The sequence below is a fragment of the Haplochromis burtoni genome, unplaced genomic scaffold, assembly GCF_018398535.1.
Source record: "Haplochromis burtoni strain Fernald_Lab_line unplaced genomic scaffold, NCSU_Asbu1 Contig_271, whole genome shotgun sequence".
Taxonomy (NCBI): Eukaryota; Metazoa; Chordata; class Actinopteri; order Cichliformes; family Cichlidae; genus Haplochromis; species Haplochromis burtoni.
Genome location: NW_024582632.1, coordinates 647,233 through 673,065, shown reverse-complemented (window position 1 = coordinate 673,065; position 25,833 = coordinate 647,233). Strand labels below are relative to the sequence as shown.

Below are 25,833 nucleotides of genomic sequence, written 5' to 3'. Positions count from 1 at the left end.
GGTAAAATGTGGCGGAAAAAGCATGGCGCCGACGGAGAATGAGAAGAGCGAAAGCGGATCGTTGAATGAAACAGATGAACCAGAACTGGTTTGTAAAAATGCTGCAACTTCAGTGGTGTGGAACTGGTTTAGCTTTCGTCCGTCAGATACACAACAAAGCACTATTTTTGGTAGCGCATGCTAGCGGGCCGTCGTTATTACCGTGTTGTTTGGAAAATACGGCACACTTAAAATCAATCCTTTGATTTTTCTGAAAATCGACAGTGCCCCTTATAATCCCGTGTGCCTTATGTATGAATTCTGGTTGTTTTTTTTTTGGTTTTTTCTGATTTGTCATCTCTCTTAGAAAATTGGAAAATGATGTGTGGCAGGACCGCTGTGCTCTCAGCGTGGCCTCTTACACACACACTGGCCGGATATTGAAAGAAGACTTTCCTGCAGCACATGGTAGTGTTTTAGATTTTAAATGTGTTGTTCTTGCTTCCAAACACCCACCATCTCCAATAATCTCATTCAAATCTGTAGTGACTCATACTCAGACCGTACGAGAGGTCTGAGTATGAGTCTAATGGAAACAGAGTAGTAGTCAGCTATGCTTAGGATTCCAGAAACAATGGTTATTCAGAAAGCAGTGAATCCTGTGAATACTGATCCCTAAGACACGTCTTCACACAGGAATGGACTTGCAGCGATGTGCTGAGTGGACACCATAGAGGAGAAAAATCCAATTTAAAAAATGAACGACTTCACGGTGGTGCTGGGTCCCAGGTTAATCTTTTCAGCTTCAAGGTGAGCGCCTAAACTGACTGTCAGTGACAATGAAGAATACACTGCTGTGTATGTAAAGAGGGATGAGTACTTTAAAAGGTTGCCTAGGCAACAGGAGCTCGGATTGTCAACAGTGGTTGTAGTGATGAACGATAGTCTGTGGACCACGCCGGCGCTCCAATCAGTGTTAGTTTTGCTCATCCCCCATTATTCATCATTATAATAATAATATGTTGATACGACACTCAAATCTTGCTTGTTATAGTTTTCATGTTGAATCTCCACACGTGACAGATGTGACGAGTGTGGCTGCATCTGCAGAGACTCCGTTTCTTTCCCACTGGGTGATTTTGTGGCCGTGTGTGATGAGGGCACGATGAAGAGTGCAGGAGACACAGGTGGGAATCTTTTGGAAGAAACAAACAAAGCGACAAACCCTTTACTGTGGTATTCTCATATAACAGAGGGGGTGTTTTTAACCCTTTGAAAGCCGGTCGGAGCGGGCACGCTCCGTTTTGCTAACTATTTTTAAATCCCGGTAGCTCTGCAACCACGTAAGCTAGCGCCATAATTTTTTTTGCATATGAAACCGGAGGAGTTGTACTTACATCTTATGCCATCAGCTTGTCCTCGGTCACAGTTTCCTTCCACATATAGCTTTGAAAAACTGCATAAAAAGCGCTTGCAGGAACAAAAACATAATATTCCAGAAACACGCTTTGCTGATCCGATCACTTCCTACGTCCATCAGCGTGAACTCTCGCATGTCCGCCATGACCTGCCCGAATCCGGAAATGACATCATTTTGCGGAAATGTAGTTTTTTGCCTTCAGGGCCTTATGAGCCTATACTTGTGTTTTTAAAAGTTATCTTTGACTTTATGACTTCCTGTGTCGTTTCTGGGATGCTGAGGACTCATATTGCACTGCTGGAAATAGTTTAATTTGATGCACATGCTGGGTTTTTTTTGCAAATTTGCATCATAATATTTATTTTCGTTTTTCCTGCAGTATATAAAAATTGGTGTATTTCAAAAATAAAACTATAAAGACACTCAAAATAAATTTCCTGTGGTGGGAAACTATTTTGTGCAACTTCTTTGTATTTACAGTTTTGAGGGATACGCCTCTTAAATTTCTCTAACTAGAAATATATGTTAAAACAAAACAAAAACGATTTTCAATTTTTTTTGTAGTTTATTGCACTTTTTTGCAATTTATGTAATTACTATGCACTTAATGCAGACATATTATTAAAATTTGGGCTATAATGGTTGTATTGATGTATAGCAACTTGAAATGCTCCCAAAAATGACACTACAGCCTGTAAAAATATAATATAAGCTCTGGTGGACTATGGCAGGTCTTAAAGGGTTAATTATTAACGTTGGTTTCTAACTGTAATAGGTCTCCTGTTTTTGTTACAATCTTATGGACGACACCAGTGGACGTGGAAACATTTGGCACTGACGCTGTGTCTGGATACAGCTTCACAGAGCTATAGTCGTGTTAATTGCTGTGAGCCTCACAAATGGAATCCCACTGATGCCCATTGTTGTGTGTGGGGGTGTGTGAGGAGTTAACACAAAGCACTTTTAACCAGGCTACTGTTAACCATCTTTAATAGATAGATGGTTTTATTACTCATGTATGTTTTTGAAGTTTTGGATGCCAAAATACATTTTGTGTCAACGAAACTGTAAATGATAAATATATTTGTCCACAGTTCCATTCTCTGATTCGTGCTGATGTGGAGACAACGTTTCAAAGCCTGAACCCTAAAGAGCAGTAATAAACAAAAACCCCTCTCAAGTGAAAAAACGTGACTTTTTTTAACAGGTTATCAGCGACTCGTTAATGATGAGGCTTATCTTAGGTACATCTGCCATACCTACACATGCCTCTTATAACTAAACTGTAATTGTAAGAGATGTAAGATAAAGACAGTTGGTGCAGTCACATAAAAGTATGTTGTGGTCCTTCAGTCGACAAGTTCCAAATGCTTTGAGTCACATGGCAGAGATATAATGGCTGGAGGTGAACTTCTCTGCAGTTTGAGGTGACATCCAAACTTCTTGTCTCACTTCAAAGCTGCAGCTCCTCAGAACTGTGTGGAGGTGGGGAACTTGTTACATGGATGTTACATATGTAACGTATGTTTGTTCGGCTGACTGAGGCACGCGTGTGTTCGTGTGTGTGCTCCAGGGAGAACATATGCCCTGGTGTTGGAGGGGGGTTGGGAAGGAGGGGTCAGGTGCAGGCAGCTGGCGTGTGTCGGGTCAAGGGTCTACAGCTGTTGATAGCAGGGTGGTACACTGACACAGATGGGGGGGGTTATGCACCAACATTCTGCACCAGTCTGGATGTGACTGATGGAGCTCGCTCGGTGCTATGTAAGTGAGAACCAGTCACTTGGTGGTTGCACAGATGGCCAGGCTGCTGCAGGAGGTGAGACGGGGAAAAAATGTGGGTCTAATAAAGCTGAGACAGCAAGTGGGTAACTAATATGAAGCAAACAGACTGTCGTGGGGTTAGGGGAGCCCGATGATGTGTCAGGCTGTGCATAAAAGAGCCGTAAAAAATGTTTTCCCACTGTGTGGTCCAGCGCTGTCAGCTTTTACTGTTGCTACTAGTTTGGTGGAGACTTTGAGTCTTTGCGTACAACAGTTCATACATGGACGCGGTGACACGTGAAGGAAACGTGCTGTAAAGTGCTTCCTACAGAAGCAGCATCAGATAGGAAGGTAGGGAGTATTCCCTGATCAGGGTTAGGGTTTGTTTCATAACTAATGACTGAAGCCTGGTCTCACAATAACCAAGTTAGCAAGTCAAAATGAATGATAGTGAAAACAAACGTGCACGAATGAACACACATAAGATAAGAAGGTAAGCTGTATTAAAACTACTCATGTTGTGTTAAGTGTTGGGGGATTGATCAGAGTTATAATAATATTTTGGTTTATTTTTACTTTTTATAATGACACTTTTTTAGCTTTAATGTTCTTAATGATATGAATGTTAGAGGTGAATGCGCGTGGCATTAGAGTTGAGTTCAGATGTTGCAGCGCTCTGTGATGGCAGGTGACTCACAGGAAAGCACCCAAACTTCATCAGGTTGCTTGTGAAAACTAAATTGACCAAACTGAGATCAAACCAGAGAAATTTCCTCCACATTTTCATGCTAACACATTCCCCACATCACTACAGCTCCACCACCAGTCTGTAGTGCTGATACAAAGCAGGATGGATCCCCGCTTGGAGGATGTTTATGACCAATTCTGATGGTAACTGTCAGATTTTTTATTTTTCCAGTAGAAATTGAGATGTCAGACTGGGCAACATGTTTCCAGTCTTCTATTGTCCAGCTTTGGTGAGCTTGTGCGAACTGTAGCCTGAGTGTGAACAATGATGGTGAGGTGGCTGTGGTCTGCTCTTAGGTCCACTCGGTCGCTGTTGTGTCACACCTCTTTGACACCACACACACACAGTGTAAGGTCTGAGTGGGTCTGCCCTTTATTACTCCATGTAACTGAGAGTGCTCTTTCTGTTTCAGATTTGTGAGTACTCTGTACTGCCTCAGTTACTTTGTTTTGTTGATTTTTATTTTGGTTCACTATTTTTTGACGTCTAGTTTTAGTTGACTTGGACGCCTTGTTGGTGATCATTAGAGCTGGGCGATAGAACGATAACGATATGTATCGCGATATAACTTTTACTCGATAGAGAAATTAAGCTATCGCGATAGACCTCGCCGCTCTTGTCCTCTTAAAAAAAAAAAAAAAAAGGTCAGCCAATCCAAATTAAGTAGCGCAGAGCCGAACCAATCACAGCCGCAGCGTCACGTCGCGTGACTTGTTACGTACAGCACAAGTGCCAAGCCGCACGTGTGTTTGTTTGGGAAGCAGCCAGCGGGTAATGGAGGAAATGAGTGTGCCGACTAGAAAAATCAACCGAGCGTGACCGAAGAGAAAACAGATGATGGTTCCAACGCCGGAGAGATTGTCGAACGGAAGAGCCATAGAAGTTCCGTAGGTGAAGGTATTTCGGCTATTTCAAGTCTGACAAAAAACAGAGTAGCGTGCACTGTAAATGTGCCGAAAGCAAGTCTGGAAATACAATAAACTGGTGCATGCGTCACACTGTGCGCCACGTTATTGTTTCGGTGAAATGAATTTCTACAATACTGTTACTGTTAATTCTACTCTCTGCTGTTTAGCTTAATATACAATTCTCCTCACACGACGGCTGTTCTAGCCCACTTTGTACTTTCCACGACTTTGAGTCCAACATTTCTGCACGGTTAGGAATCTAGCGCCACCTGCTGCTTTGGCATGTTCATAGCAGCGTTTTCCTTCATTTCTGCCTTTATGTGTGGACGGGATTATTTTTTAAAACGAAAACGGAAAATCTCCGTTTTCAAAAATACCCGTGTACGTGTGGACGTAGCCTCAGTCTCTGACTGGAAGCGCTAATTCGTCATTCGGCTTTTGTCAGACTAAAGTAACTGTTAAAACTGTTTGAAAAGCTAAGCTATACAACAAGGAGAGATTGAGAATTTCCTTTTAGTTCTCAGTTTATTTGATATTGACAAAAGTTAGTCAGTTTTGTCTGTTCTTCTGTAAAACAAACTAAGATTTATTTTTAGAATTAATATTTTGTTTCTAAGTGGAATTGACAATTTAGTCTGTTTTGTTTGTTCTATTTTGAAACTTAAACGCTTTAGCGGCTGCCTTTTGTGTAGTTTGCAATATTTGCCTTTATTTATCTGAAAAAGTCTCATGTTCCTTAAGTACATCTACCCTGTTGAACTTATTATGGGAAATAAATATTTAAATAAAAACAAGCTGCTGATTATTTCACATTTTACTTGTGAGCAACGGCACATTTAAATCTTACAAATATAGTTATTTGGCTTATATCGTGATAGATATCGTTATCGCCTGAAATGAAAAAAACATATCGTGATATGAAAAAATCTCATATCGCCCAGCTCTAGTGATCATCGACTGCATGTAGCTTTCCAGTCTTACAGTGGGAGCCCCTTAAAACTGCATTCATCTTAAAGGCCAGCAGGGGGAGACTCCTCGAGCTGCCAGATGTATTAAAGAAGGGCCCTGCTTTTCTCTTGCCGGATGACCTCACGTAACACTTTCCTGAGGAGTGCACGATCTTCATCATTAGTTTAAATGCAACATTATGCTTATATTGTAAAGTCTCAGTGGAGCCAACAGGTTGAATAAAGCAGTATATGCATTACTATATGATACTGCAACCTGTGCTGCTCCTCACATGCTACTTAGTTTACAATCACCAAGAGGATCAGAACGAGTTTCCTTAGAGGCTTCACACGGAGTCTTTTATAATACAGCCTGTTGTGGTGGGATTTGTCACAGGGGTGAGCATGAGTCACGAACCAGAAGGAAATAAGAGATCATCTCAATCTATTTACACAAAAAACAACATAAAATGAAGGAGATCGATGCTGAGTTTGCTAAAGTAAGACATGAATTTTAGTGATGAGGTTACAGGTGAAAAGATGTTTAAGACACTGGACTGAAACATTCACACATCCATGATGCAAGTCTCCTTTTCCACTGTGAGATCTAGGATCAGAAGATGGATAAGCTATCGTTATAAAAGCATAAGTGTTAGGCTGTGGTGTTTAAGCAATATTCTGTTGGCACTCAAAGGTGTGTGAAACCTGTACCACTGATATCAAACAGGATGGATCCACACTTTTATGTTGTTCGTGTGAAATTATGTCTGATTGTTGCAGTATCAGACCTGGCAACATTTTGTGGTGAGCTTGTGCGACAGTTTCTTATGCTTAGCTGCCTGGTGTGTTCTTCTGATGTTGGGGGGGTTTCTCTGCATGCATCCTCATCAAGCCGTGTTCATATCTGCAAGGACACACTGTGATGGGACTCTGTGGCCACACTCCCCTGGCTTACAGACAATCTAGTTCAGGTAGACTACTCTCTCCTCTGGGCTCAGCTCAGCATGTCTGCTCTGCTCACTGTTGTTCGCACTGGGCTGTAGCCTCCAGACTTCCAGCTTAAATGAATGGACTGGCCTTAAATGGCCTTTGTGCTCTACCTGAGCACTCAAAGGGCTTTATGTAACTTGCCTCATTCGCCCATTCGCACAAGCTTTCTGTCTAACATTCACACACATTGGACATGTCCAGTACACCAGAGAGCAACGTGGGCTTGGTATATTTGGCGTGCAAACCAGAGCAGCTGTTAATAGACGACCTGCTCATCTACCCTGAGCAGTAGCGTTGGTCAGTGTGGATGTGTGAGCTACAGGCACAACACAACTGCCAAACTAAAAGAAGCCAAACTTTGTGCTATAACTTTTGTGTCTTACAGCAGTTAATCGCACGTTGGAGTTTGAATCCTTTTTGTTAATATTATCATAATTGCCAGTACTCTGTAACAATTGGAGCACTAACCTCGCACCTCTTTTCTGCAGGTTTTTACAGCGATCATCAGCTTGAAACTGAGCACAACAACATGGGTAAGTTCATAAACCTGCACTTACCTCAGATTTCAATCTTACTTATCTTCCCTTACTTTTCTGTTTAAGTACTAATGAAAAATATTTAGTTACATTTGCCCCCAGTATCTGTTTACTCCAAAATACATGAACTTTTCTCTGGTCCAACAACGCTGAACCTCACTTTTAGTTTCTGATCTTGAAAATGATCTTTGGACAAAGATCTCCCTCTAGTGGTAAAGTGAAATGTGAAATTAATAAATGGGTTCTAGTTTCCAATCAAAACCACAAGAGGGGGGTATAAACCCACCGACAGCCGCTTCCATCCACACGAGCATGGAGAGAGAAATCCAACAAGTGGAAATGAAATGTTTAAACACATTTACACGTTTCATAAAACAACGAGTCTTGATGGTCTGCTTCAGCGATGTCATCTCAGAGAACTTCAATAAATGAAAGTAATCGACGTCTTTGTTGTCTTCAACATCTCTGCGCGGTGGACGCAGTGCAGAGATGCAACACGAGTGGTAGAAATGTGTCGGGAAGACGTGACTCCTGGTTTCAGGGGAAGCTGGATGCAGGGGGACAGGGTGAGGCAGTGGTCCAATGTTAAGGTCCAGGTTCAGATGAAGTTCACTCAGGACTCCCCTGGCTGCCATTGCAGCGCCAGGTGGCACCATGGAGAGGGTCATAGGTCATGCACAGTTCAAAAAGCGCTGACCTCACCGTGACTCCACGCTGACCTGTTTGTGTGCAGCTCTGCTCTCATAGTTCCTCCATAAACCTGCAAGTGTGTGTGTGGGGAGGAGGGGTCACTAAGAAGTAGAAGGAAGCAGAGAGGAACTATTAAACCTGCGCACACACTGAATGGTGGGCATTGTCAGCGTGCTGCAGGAGAAGGCGTGGATTTATGAGACCAGGCATGATTGGGTTGTAAACTTGACGAGGTGGGTTCGCTCTGTTAGCTCTATTCTCATCCCAGGATGCTGCAGTGCACGCACTGGGCAAGGGTGACGCAGAGGTCAAGGGGGGCTGCAGAAAGCCTCCTCCGGCTTGTAAATGCTGTGACAGGGCTGGGAATTCACAGACCTCCATTTAGTGACCAAAAAAAGCCAGGTCAGGGACCGAATAGCTGCGCTAGCAGCAGCTGTTTCCAACACGAGCCCAGTACATGAAGTCCTAATATCAACTCTGTTATCTCAGAAATGTTTTTTCTTCACTAGAATCTTAATCTCTGAAGGTGAATCGTGTTGTGGTCATGAAGCAGCAGATGGTCATTTATTGGAGATGGATTTGTGCACCACGGGGCTGTAAACCTACGACAGTGTGCTGTCCTGGCCACAGATGTTCAGAGCTCTTTGGGGAAGCGTAAAGAGATGAAGTCCATTTAAAAAAAGAAAGCGCTGCACACTTCATCACTCACACGTTCATCTCCATCAGCTGGAAGTTAACTGTTTAAAAGCCAAATTCATGCAAATCTCTTGAATTCGTGCGGCAGTGACATTTGATTTGATTCTGGGAATAACTGAGCGTGTCAGAGATGAACCTCGGGCCAAAAACACAGTGTGTTTGGATTAATAGAAGGTCATTCTGTCTTGAACAGGGAGCCAAGTATTGGGAATAATATTTTCATGTGTAAGGATCCCGGCTGCTGCATTTGAATGTCCTGAACTAGTTCTACTGAAAGTCCAGTGCAGTGTTACAATAATCTCACCTGCTTGTCATGAATGCCAGGTCAGAGTCAGGTTTTTTAACTTGATATATTTTTCAAGTAATAGAAAGGAGGTCTGGTGGCCTTATTAATACGATCATCAAAACTTGAATCACAGAAATGGAAGTTAAATCTGATCAAATTTAGACAAAGAGAAAGTCTCGTCTCCAAGTTTTGACACATCTGCAGTTAATGTGAGTGCAGCTCATTGTGAACAGAGGTCAGAAGATCAGAGTAGAATGTAGCTCTGTATCATCTACATAAGAGCAGCAGGACACATTATGACTCTTCATATTATTACCAAAATACTACATCAAGGTTAAAGAGTAGTAGACCAAGGACAGACCCTTGAGGAACCCCTGACTGAAGCCTGTGCAGATCTAAAGTCATCGATCGAAATATTAAAAGTTCGACCCTTTAGCTGTGATGTAATCCAACCAGGAAGCTGACCTGTTAAAGCAACTCATGAAGTCTTTGAATTAAAATGAAAGGGATCAAATAAAACCAGGACTGTGAGTCACTGCTGGTCCTCGGTGACTTTAGTAAGAGCTGTTACTGAAACCTTATTGGTCCTTATCATTACAGACTGTGAGAAGTTCTTCATACAGCTGTTTGTAAATGTGTTTTTTTCCAAATATTGAGCTGAGAAAACGGTTTAGAAATATCTGTAAATACTCGTGGCTCTGGAGTAGTGGAGTGATTACAGCACTTTTGAGAGAAACAGAGCTGGGTGGATGGGATCTAGATTTGTAGGTTAGCAGGTATGTGGACTCACAGCGGTAGTTTGATAAGAATGTGAAGCAGTGCTGGATAAACTAGAACAGCACACATGACCTCTAACACTACAACATTTGTTGTGGAAGAAAGAAGCGAATTCATGACATTTATTTATTGAAAGAATTTTGGTGAATGTGGTTTTGGAGCCATTAAGTCGTTTAAAGATGGATAAAAATAAACGACTGAATTAGACTCGTTATTGTTAATCAGCTGGAAGCTGATTGGGTGATGGGCCATTTCTATAGGTTTCAAAATGAATTTGTAGTTTATGTATATTTTCCATTTTAAACATAGTTAATTTCGTGTTTTGAGCTCCACCTCCAGTCGCCCTGTGCTGACCCGGTCCTCATTCTTCTCTGACCCCCTCCCCTTCAGTGACCAATGGCTTATCAGTGTCCTTTGGTGATGGTCTGTGGTTTCGTGGTTAATCATTACCAGGTGGGGACGGGACTTTCTCCTCTCAACTTTGTCCCTGAGCAGTTGGACTGACTGGATCTGTGCACACAGTTTCCCACTCAGTCCTGTAACTGTTCTACTCAAACTAGAAACAAAGCAAAATAATGTAATATATGTATTTCACGTCCGTCTTAGTGCATGTGGACTGGTGGTATATAAAGAAAAAGAGGCCATGAAATAGTTTAAGAACATTTATTTCTTTTTGCATTTATCAGACTGGACCTGGTTGACCGCGAGCAGAAACTGATACATTTAGTTTGTTTATTGGTTTTGTTCCTTCGGTTATTATATCGAAATTCATTCCCATGAATTCACTCTGTGTTTACTCACATGGAATATTTTTACCTCACGTTTGTTAATGAATCGGTGACCTCTGCAGTGGTGCACATTACAAATGATGACATGTAGGGCGGTTTCATGATATTTATAATATTCTAATAGTTGTTGCTTTGGCTCAGCTGTTGGAGGACAGTCCTGCGTGCAGTCCTTTCACTTCGTTGTTCTCATTGTTCGCTCTGATGTGCTAAAATATTTGCAAACAGTTACAGTGTGACAGTGAAATGAACGGTCACAGAATAGCAGAATACTGTGTGTTTACATTTGCTGCGGCCTTTATCTTCCTGGTGCTGCTGCCCATGCACGGGCAGTGTGGGAGCTGATCATCAGTAGTCTGGTATCAAGGACTGTTAGCAAATGAGAAGACGTGGAATACATTTCTGGAGTTGTCATCTGACAAAATAAACTCTTTACACACCGTCAAAGCTGCTTTTCATTTTTCTGTTTTACTGATAGAGTCACTACACAAAAAGTGTCACGAGTTAAAGGCTCTGAGGGAGCTGCACACCAGCGCTGTGTTGCTGTTTCGGACGATGAGATGTGAGAACTTCAAAGCCGATGCAAGAGATGTGCCAAAGCAGCTGACCTGTAATGAAACGTGCCTCGTGAATGCGACACTGCACGGCACACGCCATAAGGGGGCAGTAGATCCCTGCTGGACCCCCACGTGACGTATGATCCCACGTGCCACCTGGACCCAGTGAACTCGGCACCCATATGGAAGTACTTGGCCTGTGCCCAGCACATGCTTCTCCTTTGTCCTCACATAACTGGGCTAACTTCATATGGCTGTGTCCAGAAGTCATTCAGGATCACCAGGTTTTGATTTTCCTGCGTGCTACAGAGCAGAGCAGTCAAACACTTGCCCTGCTTCAGATACCTCCTCTTTATTCCCTTCAGCTCACATAAAGTGGATTTCACCGTTGGCAGGGCTCTGCTGCTGCCCTCTGTGCTTTCTCATCGTTTTAGCCTTTAATAATTTACGTTGAGCCTAGATTTCTTTCGCTGTGCCTTTTTTCTTCCTTTGCTTGATGCGAGCTGGGTTGGCATTGGACTGCAGGTCAGCCTGCGGAGTGTTTCCAGGTCAGGGAGAAGTGGGTCACGCAGTTCCCAGTGTCAGTGCCTGTAACTTCACAGTGTATGATGACAAAGCCCGACACCACAGGGATAAACAAGCACAGTTTGTGTGGCCCTGATATAAGTAGCAAACGTCCGCCGCGTGCAGGCCTCTGTAGATAGTCCTCTTTACTCACAGTTGCAGAGAACCTGCGCTGACATTTCATTTACTCATTTATTTGTACATGAATCCCTCATTGAATGCCAGCACAGTTTACCTGGAGCTTTAGAATTGCAGCAGGCTTATCGTGGCTCCAGTTTATAGAAGACGAGTGTTTTCTGCTGCAGCCGAATCCCAGATAAGAGGATTTCTTTAAAAAGGTCGACATTTAGATTTATCCTCTCTACGTTCATCTTCAGTTGTTTTTGTGCTCAGATCAAAGTATTTAACTTTTCAGTTCTTTCTTTCATAACATATCGTAATATTTTAAACACGGATATGTGCACAGAGTTTATGTTCCCTGATAATACACAGATATGTCCGCAAAATGGATCTGTGGCCCTCTGCTGCTTAGTAAACCAGTAAAGACCCAGGCTGCTCCTCAATGCCCCCCCAACACTTTCCCACTGTAAATGTAAAACACACACACACACACACACACACACACACACACACACACACACACACACACACACACACACACACACACTCTTTGGGGTCTACTCTGGCTGGAAAAACATCAGTGTGTTTGAAATTTCCCAGCATGTTAACGTAACCTTACAGTTACAGCATTCCCACATGTCTGCGTCTCCTCCAGTGACACATGGAAATAAGGCTCAACCCTTAAAAAAAGTGTATATATTTAATCATATTTAAGGTGATTATAAACTGAAGTCATAATATATTTGGGTGCTGGTTGTGTAATTACAAAAGCCCCCCACAGCAGCCATGTCCGTTCTGTCCCTGACAGGCTCGCTTCCAGCCTTGGAATTCCTGGAATGTCGTGAGGTATGACTGACTTTGTAGCTCGTTGTATTTCCAGCCTGGCTAAAGGAAACGAGGCGACATTAACAAACAGGAGCAGAAGCATCGCTGAGGCTTTCAGTTAGTAATGGAAAACTCGGGTTGTGGAATTCGGCGTCTGGATCGTGGTGGGAGGACCGCTTTAGGCGACACTCCGAGCCCCCTGCCTACGCTGTGACTGCCCGCACCGAGGGAACAGTCGCCACAACATAACAGTAATGCTAAATAAATGCAAAGCGGCGTCCTCGATGTTCACACAGAGCCAGGATTCAGGGAATCACCAAACAATCAGATGAAGCCTGGAAAAAAGAAAAACACGCTGTTAGTCATTGTCAGTGATGCATCAGTCACACGATACAGTGACACCAATAATAAACCAATGATACGATCGTACAGGGAGTGGCTATAATTCTTCCTTTCAATGACATGCTGTATTCTACGATATATTAATGTTCTTGGATTATCCCATGTCCGAGTCTTTGCTCGTGTCACTCTGCTCATGTATGGAAAACCAAGTTTCAGTAGAATTCCTTCTTCCTCACTTTTCTGAGCATTTATTCTCTGATGTTAAGAATTCTCCCCTCACATGTGAGCACGATTAAAACCCAGTGTTTGTACTCGCAGGTGCTGGGACTGTGACAGGCCCACTGTGGGGAAAACCGTCTTAAAATCTTGTCTGTCTGTGGTTTTTTTGTTATGCGTCTTTTCAGACTGTGATCCATTTGTAGAATGAAAGCATTGCTCAGAGGCCTGGAACAAACCTTCGCTTGCTCCCTGTGATCAACTTACATTTTGAATTTAATTGCCATAAAAAAGACAAAAAAAAAGTAGTTTTGCAGATGCATTTGACTTTGATTTTCCCTTAAACCCCCCATCAAACCTCTGTTCATATCAGAACTTTTCTGCGTCAGTGAGACACCCTGATATGTATGCATAAATATATATGCATGATATGTATGCATAAATATATATGCATGATATGTATGCATAAATATATATGCATGATATGTATGCATAAAAAAGAATCTAGTAATGTTAAGTTATTATAGTGATAATAACTGATTCATTACTGCAGTAAGTCTAATAGCAGATGTTGTAACAACACACGGTGGATTTTTATGACTGTGATAAAAGTCAAAATGTGATATTGTGACAGTCCTTTTGTTAGAGATGTGCTGTTGTGTGGTGACAGTAATTGTACACTAACGGCTGCACAACAACAGTGGATAACAACGCATACAAACAGCCATGTGACGTGCTCGTTGTGCAGACGGTGCAGTATACATGCGGACATTCTTAATCCTGGCTTGGTATGCTTTCAGAATTGCGCAACAATTTAAACTAAGTGATGCACTACGCATGTAATATGTGCATGAAGTTCTAGAACAAAGGTGTATGTGTTGTGTATACTGACTTCATCTGCCAAGGCTGCATTTGAAGAACTTGCTGCTGGGATCCAGCCACACAGAGAGTTTCAGGATTTATTAGTCCGGCTAATAAAAGGTTCTGAAATCGCATGTTTAAAATGACCGTACTCATCATTAGAGTCCTTGTTGCTCTGAATAGTTCTTCTGAACAGAGGGCTGCTGGGTAATCAGCAGCTCAGGGCTTGTCGTGTCTCCGTTTAGCCAAAGAGCTCGTTCCTGTCATTACTGTGGAAGCGTCACAGCTGGATGTTATTTAAACCTGGGTGAAAATCATGACAAATCGTGGCTCTACACACTGCCAGCTGTTAACAATAAACTGGTATATGTTTGAAAAGGTGTTCACAGGGTCAGTGATGGCTATTTAAAATAAATCTTATGTACAGATGCACGCAGGGCTTCTGTGTGTGCATTCCAGTACATCCATTACTCCCATGTTACTGGGACTTAAAGTAGCATCTGCTGCTGCTTTGGCAATCTCAGACTTCATGTGTGTCACAATTACTTCTATGAACAATTATATTGCACAACATGAGCTCCCCTCCACAGGAGCCCTGCCCCGGTCACATTCATGGCTTTATTAACTGATCCGTTCCTTCGTTTGATGAACCCACCTTCTCTTCTGTCTTTTTCTTGGAGGCCTTCTACAAAAAAGCTTCTTCTTTAAACCCAGTCGTGGTGTTTGGGTAACGGGGTGTTTGAACCGCAGTCTGCATTCATTGATCAGTGAGTTATTCTGCTGCAAACCCACCGACAGCAATGAATGTTTATTGCAGCCTTAAGAGTGAGCTCCTCCAGGGGTGCAGCTCCTCTGAGGTCTGTGCAGGAGACTCGATGGTGATCGGCTTGATCCAGAGTCCGTGTGCAGATGTGCAGACTGTTGTTTTGTTTCTTAAATGTTGCAGTTAATAAGAGCAGAACTAAAATGCATCATGGTAGAAAATCCAGAGTCATTTGTGCCGTGGTGTCCCTCAAGGTACAGTCAACGGTCGATGGTTTTCAGTCAGAGCTCAAACTCACCGACAGCGTTGAATGTTCCCCACGGGCACCAGAGAGTGACGACATTTGAATGTGTGTTGAGTTGTACAGCTGTACGAACCTGCAAATAGGACTGTCACGATACTTCGAACTTGATACTAATATTCAGTAAATACTTGATACGTGATGACATTTTTATTATCACAGACGCGGAAATGACAAACTTAAGAGATCATTTTCAAAATATAGATTAGAGTAACACTTGTCTGTCCAGATCTATTGAGCCACAGCTTTGTCATCATATTTTCATCCTGATCAAATACAGTCGCTCGCTGTTTCTGTCTGGTCCTCCGTAGCATTTTCTCTCTTTCAGTCGAGAACTTGAAGAGATGAATAACATTTTTAGACATGAATAGTTGTGAATTAACGCCGCCTTCAACTGAATAAGCTGAATTTATCTGAATCAATGTTGCTTTTTTGACTGTTAATGTTACAGAGTGTCAGTCTTTCAGTTTGTTTTGCTAATAGTCAGCAGAATACTTGAGAAGCTAGTTGCAATGTGTCAGCAAAATTAGCGTGTGCTGTTTCTTTGGTTAACTCTATCAATAAACATTGAGTTTATTAGCATTGCTTTCTTTTAAATGTTACTGTATGCTAGCATTGCAGAAACGATAGCCATGAAGTTAGCTACTGTACTGTACTTCATTAGCCTGTGGTTGCTAGCTGAGTAGGTAAAATCATTGATAACAGATCTTCTGGGGAAACATTGTTTACCTGGGATGATATCGTTAGCTCATCAGACGGTGTATGTTGGGTCGTAGCTACTGCTAGCTCTGTAGATAATATTAGCTAATGAGTGAACAATTTCTAGCTAAATAAAAAGGCTGGAGTATCTGGTTATTACAAAGCTTATAGCTAACATAATTAGAATATGCGGCTTATCTAATCCGATTTAGGTCTTTGACAGACCTGACCTCACTGTAGTAGTTTCTTACAGTGGGCAGTTCTGCATTTATCTGATATTTATTTGTTTCAGCCTCGGATGATCCTGGAGACATTGTGTGGTTTATCTTCGTGCTATTTTGTCTGTGCTAAATGACTATAACTCGTATTTGCCAGGTAGAAACAGACCAGCTAGAGTCCAACCCTGACTCAGTGACAGGATGGACTTCTCCATCTCCATGTTTTGGTCTCGCACTGAGACTGCAACGCCCTGCGATGTCCCAGCAGCCAGAGGTTTGATCCTGGGACGTACACCTCCTGCCACAGCTCTGCACTGCTGCTGATGCATGAAATCCTGCAGCAAACTGTGGCCATGACAAACCTGCACGGGACTCACTCAGTGGGTTATGTGGACACAGAGTAACTGCGTTTGTGTTAACAGGTCAAAAAATGAATCCGTTTAAATCTGCAGGGTGCTGCTGCGAGCCCCTCTCATCAGCGGTGTTACAGCAGAGCTGGCAGCAGCGCCGGAAGCTTCCATGCAAAGACCAGCCTGTGCGTTTGCTCCACCTCAGCTGGAGTCCCTCTTTAAAGGGTTAATATTGTAATAATATATGAAATGTTGCTGCCAACTGACCGATCTCAGGAATCCTATACTACTTATTGAAATTATTTTAGTTTTAATAATAAACATCAGCAGCTGTACGGGTGTGCAAACATGCTGTTCTTTAAAGGGTTAAAATCCCAAAAGTATCATTAAATACGAGTCGTTTTTAAAAAACTGATATTTTCACAGCTTTTTTGGGGAAGTTGCCGTTTTGTGGTCACGAGTGTCAGATGTCTTTTTTATTTTGACGTTAGATTATTTGCTGCGATCATACAGCAGTTTAAGGGAAGGTGTCTGTCGAAGAGCTCGAATTAAACTACCTCAAACTCTGAGCAGCTGGATAGTTACTGTCTGCTTATTGCAGCTCTTTAATGAGACATGCAGTACATGTTAAATTATTACCTGTCGGGTAGTAAAGAGCTTTTGAAAAATCCATATTTGTCTCACACAGACACACGTCTTCCCTAAAACTGCTCTAACGTCAGGTGTGCCAGTCGTTTCTGTGTTATGTGGTTATAAAGGTGAGAAATATTAACTTTGAAGGTAATTTCCCACAAAAACGACAAGCTGTGCTGTTTCACAAGCCTCGGTGTCTGTCAGTGTGCGCTGCTGTGTTTGTCTTGGCCTGCGTGGAGCGCCTCCATGCCAAAGCACGTTACCACCCTTGTTGGCGTGCAATCTCGAGTGACGGTGACGAGAAGCCGGCAGGAGCGAGCGAGGAGAGGCGGTGATGCAAAGGTTGTGGTTTCCTTTAATAGCCCCGCAGACACGATGAGCGCCATCGTCTTCGTTTTCACTAAACTACCGAGCAAACTGGAGTGTCTGCGCTGAGCCGGCGCTGCTGTCACGTTCAGCCTGAAGCAGAAAAGAACAAAAAAGGAAGCCGGGTTAAAAAATCAGACAAGTTGCAACTGAAAAGACAAAAGATAAGAGTCAGTCAGGCTGGTGGAAGGAGGCGAATGAGCGTGATCAGAGAATGCTGCCGTGCCCCACAGCTGAAACTAGTGCACTGCAGTGTTGAGCTAGTTAGAAATTACTGTTCCCTTTACCCTGCGCTGAACCTCAGCTACTGCTCTGGGAGTGCGCCTTCCTGTGTTCGCCTCTTTGAGGTTGGAAAATCATGCAGTCATGTTTTATTAATGCTCTCTGTGTGTCTGTCTCGCGCTCCGTCTTTCTCTCCCGTTTTGGCTGCTTCCTCACAAAAGTGAAGAAGAGATTTGGAACAGCGTGTTTTATTTGTTCTGCATCCTCTTTTCACGTTGAATCGAGCCGCTTTATGTAGGTTGAGGTTTTGATTTGGAGGGGAACTGAAACCGGTTAGCGAGGTCGGGAATATATGATGCAACTCATTGTGCAGAGATTTGTTGCAGTTGTGCAGGATTAGTGTTGAGATGGTGGATGTGCACATTCTCCTGCTTTCTGCATAATGAATGATCACTTTGGGAAGAGAGGCACGATTCACTCTCTGCCACTTTGACACAGTTCACTGACCGTGGACGAGACATCACTGGAATTGAGAGTTGTCGCCCAAAATCATCAGAAACCTGGAATTCTGAAGATTATTTGTCCGTCAGAATTAAATAAAAGGACCAACGTGGCGTCACTCTGATAAATAGGTAAATACTTGTCTTTATTGGACCGTAGCCTGTGAGTCACTTGGTATTCCCACGTGAATTTATGAGCCGTGGTCAGGCAGACGAAACGGTTTCTTTTCACTGAATAAATTCTCCCTCGTCTACCTAATTTCCTGCAGTGTGTTTGCTCTCAGAGGTGGGAAGTAATAATTTTTCAGGCCCCTTGGCTCTGGCTTCAATGGCTTCCCCTCCTTGGCATTTGGACTTTTTGGCTGCGAGCCCGAGATGCACAAAAGCTTTCCCCCACTCGACTCCCACTTCCTGTGTGTTAAGGGGCTACGCATCCACGCCATCACCTCAAACCGATGACTTATTGAACAGTTTTAGGTGTGGTTGCACTTCCTTTTTTCCTTTGAATAACACTCCTACTGGCGTAGGTATTATCATAACTGAAAAAGTTTGCATAACTGACAAACTTTAAAAAGGTTTAGGGTGTAAAAATAGCCGAGGGCGAGCATGAGAGGCTGACGGGGCCAGAGGGAAGAGTGCAACAGTGTGACTGAACCAGTGTGAACCCTGCGTCGTCAGCACATTCCTGGGGTTGGACAATGAGAAGCACACTGTGTACTGAGTGGCGCTGCCTGCATAGCTGGCTGCTGTGCAGCCAGGAGTACGTGCTGCCTGAAGTGAGGCCAATGCAACACAGATGCACAAAATTCTGCAAAATGCTCGATGAGCTGGGGAAAAGTGACCAGGGTGACTGTGGCACTGTCCCTTTGGTACCGTTAACCCTGCTGAAAAAGCCCGATGACCTAAACACTTGCTTAAATTGAAAAACGTGGTCTGTGTGGAAATCTGTTCTTAGAGTAGAACAACAGGCCGTGATTGTTATTGGACTGGGATTCGTTCGATTTAAGGTAACTGATCCTGGATTAGAGGCTGAACGATTCCAAACTCCTGGAAACTCGCAGTATAAAATCTTCTTGTGCCCTTTTCACAAATGCAAGGACCCATAAAACCGAACGTATTTAGGAAACGTGTAGTATCGGTTCCTGCCGCTGACCATCCAAAACTGTCCTAACATGTGCGCGTTTCCTCTGACAGTACAAATGTTATGCACCTAGTGTAACTGTAGCCACAGTTAACCCAACACTCCCAGCACAGCTCCAGTGCTTGTTCAAAAATAGGCTACTCAGGCTGGGAGCCTGCCAGCATATGCTCTCACACACTTTCCCATTCCATCAAGCCTCTTGACAATGATCATTATACAGTCCACCGGCGCTGGGAGACATCTCCTAATGGAAGAGCACGAGGAGATTAAATCGCTAAAATCACTTGGGCTGCGAATGATCCTCTTGGTGGGCAAACTCAATCAAACCCAACAAATATGCCTTAATTGCTGTGTCAGTCGCAAAATAGGCTTAAAGTCAGATTGGACGTTTTAATATCTGCTCGATTAAGAAGTTTTATAATGAGATGCTGCAGTGCAGCGGGGTCACTCTGCATCACATTTAGCTGTCACGCGTTTCCAAAACGAGCTGTAATGCTGGCTTCATGCCGAGCATTCGGGATGATGTCACTGGATTGCTCTTATATTGAAAACTGACGGTTCAAGTTGCTTTGATTGGTAAGAAAAATGAGCAAATGACTTTTTAAACATTATTTTTGGTATTAATTTGTCTGCTGGCAGCATCGCATTCAAAACACAGGTGCACAAACGATGCCAGAGAATCTGTGTACAGCGTCTTATTAATGCATTTGGTTTTCCAATATTACGTTTAACATGTTTGGGACGTCACAGTGAAGTTCAGTTTGAGTTGAGTCGGTCAGATCACAGTCGTCTCTGCACTGCAGCATACCAACATCTACAAGCATTAATCTGATTAATCTAAACTTTATGTTGTTTTGGAAAAATGCAAACGTGTCGAGGTGGCGAGACACTCTGCAGCCTCGACTCTAGAAAAGCACACAAAGATGTCGTCATTTTGCATAATATTTAAACATCGTGATCGTCTGTGACAAAGGTTGGTGCTGCGTCTCAAAGCTCTGGGCTCGGCCGATTTCAAGGTTCAGTGTTTGTCTACAAGTACAGGTTCTCAAAATATTTTCTGTGCATATTTCTGAGGATCTAGCAGATGTTTACAGTCGTTCAAAAGCATACTTGCTGAACTTGCAGCGTCCATGCCAGGCCCGCTCCAGTGCAGGGACTTCCTCAGGCGGAGTGCCAAGCCTTTCCAGAAACTCCCTGCCTCCACGTGCCATGGATCATCTCGTCATGGCTCCAGGGGTTTCAGCGCCTATTCCTGCTGCCAGTCCCTTCCTCGGCATTAACCCGTGACTCTTTCTTACCTCTCCCCCCATCTCCTTGTCAGTTCCTCGTCGCAGCAGGCTTGCATCCTCCCCTTTTCCCTGCTGATTGGCGTGCTTCTGTTTTCCCTCTCTCTGCCTCTGCACCTTTGAACCCGGCGTCGATGCACTTGATCGCGTCACGTCAGTCTGGCTGCGGCTGACTTATCCACTTCTGCAGCACGCCTGAGAGAACTGCACTGTATGTCACACTGCTCTCTCTTCTCCAAAGCTGTGTCGGCTCATTTCGGTCGTGAGCACCGAGGCTGATGAATATGTATCTGCGGCTCCTTCTCGCAGCAGTTTTGAGGATCTCTAACAAAGCGGGATGAGAGAGCCCTTTGTGGCTGTCTGCTGGATTTAACCGTGACATTTCTCTGTTGCCTGCTGCCACTTTTTATCTTCGACAGACTCTATTCCCAGGTCGCGCTCGCGCCCCCCTTTGAACGCTGCATTGTCAAAACTCAGACCCGCAATCCGCATTTCAGCTATGATGTATATCGTTATTAGCGTCTCTTTGAGCCTTAGTTGAGTCAGAAATGTTTCACTAACAACACTGAAAGAAACCCAAAAAGCTCACTTATGGTACATAATCCATGTTTTTTAATATGTGGAGTCGCCGCAGTGCAGTGGCGGGAACTCGAGGATCAGCGTTTCCTCTGCACTCCAATTCGCTGCAGTAAATCGCAGCGAGCGGTGAACCAGGCCGTCGCCATCTTCGTCATTGTCGTCGTCGTCGTCTTAAACCACCTTCTGCACCCACCCCACCCACAAACAGCGGCTCAGAGCGAGGCGAGCCAAAATTGTGATTTCATATTTGTGTTATCAGTGGGAGGCAGCAGGGGAATGACCTGGATACTGCTCAACCTTTACTCCCGCCCGTGCCGCCTTACAGCCAGGCGCTGGATGGAGCTCGCCCCGTGAGCAGAGCTGCTGTGGGACGCAGTGAAACACCTCGTTGTCACACCAGTGATGAGGGCGTCTTTACTCTGCCGTCCCTCTTTCCTGCACCACCCCGTCCTCCATGTTTAGCGCCGTTCTTCCTAAGCTAAACCGAGCCACCGCGCTCCGTCTGTATTTTGTCTTCATTTTATTTCTATGAAGCCACGTTACCCGAACATCACAAAGCATTGCGCCCCGTCCCAGCAGGGGATTGTGGGGACACTGTGCCCTTAATGCGCTGCTCTGCGCTTTGTGCTCTGTTGACCCGATCAGCTCCGCCTAAGCCTGAGTTAAGCTCATCTTTTTTGTCCTACTGTATTTATGAAAGACGGGCGAGCGTCGAGCAGATATCGACGTTCGTCGGACGCTGCGATATAACTCGGGGACGTCTGAGTTGGAACGCCGCAGAGGTCGGAGTCGGCTGATCCTCTGCGGTTTGACGGCAGAGTTGCCGAGGCCGCTGCTTTTCGGATAGTCGCTCGGGGACTTAACCCTCCTCCTTTGGCACCTTCCCCCTCTCCCTGTGTCTCGCTCTCTCTAGCAGAGGAAAATCTCTGCTGAATTTGTGTCTCCTTTCAGATTTCTAAGAGGCGTTAAACCTTTCTGGATTAAAGAAGCTAATCTGACAGGCAGAAGATTGTATTAGCCTGAGTGTTGGCAGAGCTTTTAATTTCTCCTCTCCTTTCATCCCCCCCATCCCGACTGCCTCTCCTGCTGACCTGCTCGATGGTATTATTGTGTTTTTCCTTTTGAATTACAGCAAAAACATCCACATCTTCCCGCTAGTCACGCTCCTCTTTCCGTCTCGCACGCTCTCTATCCCACTCCTTCCATATCTCGCCTTCCTACCTCTCTTTCTCTCCGGCTCTTCCAGCAGTGACAGCATACTTGCGTGAACCCATGATTTATCATTTGCTAATCCGTGCTGATTATGGAGCTTTCCACGCGGCCCTTATCTGTTGCTGAGCTCGCTTTTCACTCCGTAGCTGCCAATTATCTTTGAGGCAGCCTGCAAACAGACCTGTCTCTGTCAGCCAGCTGCACAAGCGCCACCGAGGCCTCTTACTCTGTATACACAAGTGTGTGTGCACCGGAGCGCTGCCGACAGCCTCCCTGGGCACATGTATTTTTGGTGCTTATTGAAATGTCAGCACTGAAAAAGCTCAATAAGGTCTCGCCGAGCCCCACTGCAGAGGGGAGGGACGGGAAGCTTGGAAAAGTAACCTCCATCGTGCACACTCAAAGCTAAAGCCCGAGACAAAGCCGCTGCACCCTGAAGTTTGCGTGTTAGTGTATCAGCATCAAGGTCAGGAGGGATTCGTGCGAGCTGCCACCTACGCAGTCAGGATGGGAGAGCTGGGACGGCGATGCCTCGTCGTGACTCGCCCAACACTTCCTCTAGCTGAGCGGCGGCACGGCCAGCGTTGGCATTTGACAGCACGAGGTCATCGAGGGGAGCGAGGCCTTGCCCGCGGGGAGGGTATGCAGATCACGGCGGTGCTCAGCTGACGCGGCGTCCAACCGTCAGCGTAATGGGAAGTGACATGCACATCAGAGCAATGTGGGTCAGAGCTCCAGACGACCAGCCCACGGCCTGTATCTGCTCTGCCTGTCTAATCTGCTGCAGCTCGACCAGACGAGGCTCCCTAATCGACCTTGATATTCAGTGAGCACGCATTACCATCTCCCCTTGTGCTGCAAACACACTCACGCACACACGAAGGGACCATCTGAGACTTTTAAAAGACTTAAATGTAGCGGGGTGCCGCGGTACCACGATAATTAATTGTCAGGGAGGAAGGAAACAAGCAAGCGCGGCACGCTTGGCCTCGGGCTCTGCAGCCGTACGCGACAGAGTCTGTTTGGACTCCACGATGTTCACGAACTCACCGAACGTGCGTTTATCCCACCGTCTCTGCTGCTGTTCCTTTGATGTGTTTAATCTCCACTTTTAAAATATTTATCTGAGAGGCGGGATTCAAATGCCGGGGCCTGCAGTTTTTCTGCAGTGCGATGTGGACTGAGCTGTGTGTTTTCCTCCATTGGCTGAAAATGGGTCGAATGGACACACAGCTTAACAGGATTCCCATGACATGGTTGGCGTCTGAAGGGAGGAAGAGGAAGGGAAAGGAAAGGCCAGGGAGGGGGCGTCAGTAGGAAGCAGCGGTGTGGGGAGGGGAAAATAGCAAACTTTTTTGTGAGTGTTTGCTGAGCACCTGTGTACAGAAAACAACTCCATCCTAGCTGCAGGGTAATGACACATGTGTTGAGGGGGGGCTTGAAGTGTTTTGACATTTTCAGCTCAAGCAGGATTTTTTTAAGCAGAGGGAAAAGGCCCAGAGGAGTTCAGCCTGCGCAAATCTGCCTCTGCCTCATCAAAGGCTGTAATTTCCTGTTCATTTCGGGCCCCCTTCCCCCAACCCCGAGCTCTCATCTGCTAATCCCACCTCTGCAAAATGCCCCCACTGTCCCCCCCAATCCCGGGGCCCTCCTGCTGGTGTCCTGCCTGCCTACGCTTCAGCCTGCTCCGCTCCGGGCTGGGGTCTGGGGAGGCGATACGCTTTGTGTCAGCAAGCTTGTGGCAGAGCGTCAACAAATCCTCATTGTCCCGCGCGGGAGTGGTGACGGAGGAGGTGGATGGGAGGGGTGGAGGAGGCATCGCTGTCTGGTTTCTATTCAAAGCCACACATACACACATGTGTGTATGTATATCGCACACACGGGCCTGCGAGGGCACAGAGGGGTTTACACAGCTCCAAGCTTGGGACCAAAGTCCATCCAGAGCACAGGTCGCACTTACACAACTGCTGCCTTCCTGAACTGATCAGCCAATCAACAAGTGATAACCGGACCCGAAGCACCAAGAATCCTAAAAAACACAAAGAATCCCTCGAGTTCACGTTATCAGTCTGTCAGCACAGGACTCTGTAACATGCGATCCTGTAACAGTCAACAAAGTCCTCGCATGCAGACAAAACCCTTGTGTTAGCAGCTGCATGTGGGCCGAAGAGTGTAGTTTCCACTCGAAGCTCGTGTTGATTGGAGGCTACAGAGTGTACAACATCAGCTGCCGGTGGTGAGGGCTGAGATGTGTATCTGGCTAACAAGACTCTACATGTAGAGGCATTTCACAGAACGACTCTGTGCTCGTCCACTTCTGTATTTGAAATTAATCTTTTCCAGACCGCGACTGTTTTGTTGTCACCGTCGGTTTTAGCCCTAAAGCGATTACACTCGTCTGTAACAGCTGCTTTTTCTTTGTCATCACCAGCCCAGACTTTATTTTAGCGTCTGTATGTGCGAGCTGGTGTTAAGCCCGTGTGAGGGCTGTGGATGTGTTTTCCTGCAGCAGCCATGATGCACATCTGTGATCCAGGGAGATGTTTTTGTCAGTTGTTGCTACCCCTCACGCACGTAGCTTTTTCTTTTTTTTTTTTTTTTTTTGCAGTGGATTAAAAGCTTTGGACAAAAGCAGACCGGGACAAAAAAAACTGGGACGGCCTGCATTTCCTGTTACCAAATGCATTCCAAAACCAGCGACCCCCACGCGAGCCGGCGGGGGAACCAACGAAAAAGGGAATAGAAAAAACCAGCCTGTGTGAAATCGCAGTTTCTCTTATCCTTCCTCTTTTGTCAGCATCTATATTAAACCACCTCCTACATTTACTCTTCCTTTGCTGCCTTTCTTAACTTATTGACATTTTGAATTGGACAGCGTCAGTATTTCTTCTACACAAAGAGAACATTTAACTGTGACAGCACGGCAAATTATTTTTAGCTCATTCAACTGATGCATCCTCTGCCTGCTGAATGAGCAAAGCATTCTGGGGGTTTCTCAAAGCGGGAGAATTGCAAGGTGAGCACGCCGAGAGGCGGTCATGAAGCAAAGCGTGGACACCCCCTTAACCCCGACCACTCTAACCCTCGTGCTAAAGCCGGGGTGTCACCTCCCTTCCCCTCACGGAGCAGCAGCAGCAGCTGGCTGACCCGTCCCTCCACTGCAGCCTCTAATGGCTGACCTGCCCTGTCTGGCCGGCCTCTGCTTGCTTTTGTGCGCCGTCTGCCTCAGTTCCTCCCCACTCAAACACTGCTGACGAGCCCCGTATTCCCACAGAGCAAGCTGAGGTGAAGAAAAAGGAATATCCAGACACGCAGACGCTTCACAATTTGCACACTTTGTCCCGCACACACAATCCCTCTGCCCCCCCTAACACACACACACACACACACACACACACACACACACACACACACACAGCCTCTCTCTGCGGTCACACAAAATGAGAGTAGAATAATGTAACACCAGGTAAAGAGTGCTGCTTTAGCTGGAAATGAAAACATTTCTTTGTCTTGTTTTTACTAGTTTAACAGTTGTTTAAATAAAATAGCAGCTGT

The 25,833-nt window shown here is 44.9% G+C and overlaps 1 protein-coding gene and 1 long non-coding RNA gene across 2 annotated transcripts in view; one reads left to right on the top strand and one right to left on the bottom strand.

The window, feature by feature from the left end:
* The window catches only part of LOC102305437 (nuclear receptor subfamily 6 group A member 1-A), a 143,472-nt gene that overhangs the window by 28,626 nt on the left and 89,013 nt on the right, over nt 1-25,833 (top strand). Inside the window, exon 2 of the mRNA XM_005939613.3 lies at nt 7,242-7,286. Coding sequence (XP_005939675.1) covers nt 7,242-7,286 — 45 coding nt within the window. The remainder of the gene's footprint in view (nt 1-7,241; nt 7,287-25,833) is intronic.
* LOC102305226 overlaps nt 17,004-25,833 on the bottom strand; it is a 9,684-nt gene continuing 854 nt past the window's right edge. Inside the window, exon 2 of the long non-coding RNA XR_316889.2 lies at nt 17,004-17,431. This is a non-coding gene — a long non-coding RNA (uncharacterized LOC102305226). The remainder of the gene's footprint in view (nt 17,432-25,833) is intronic.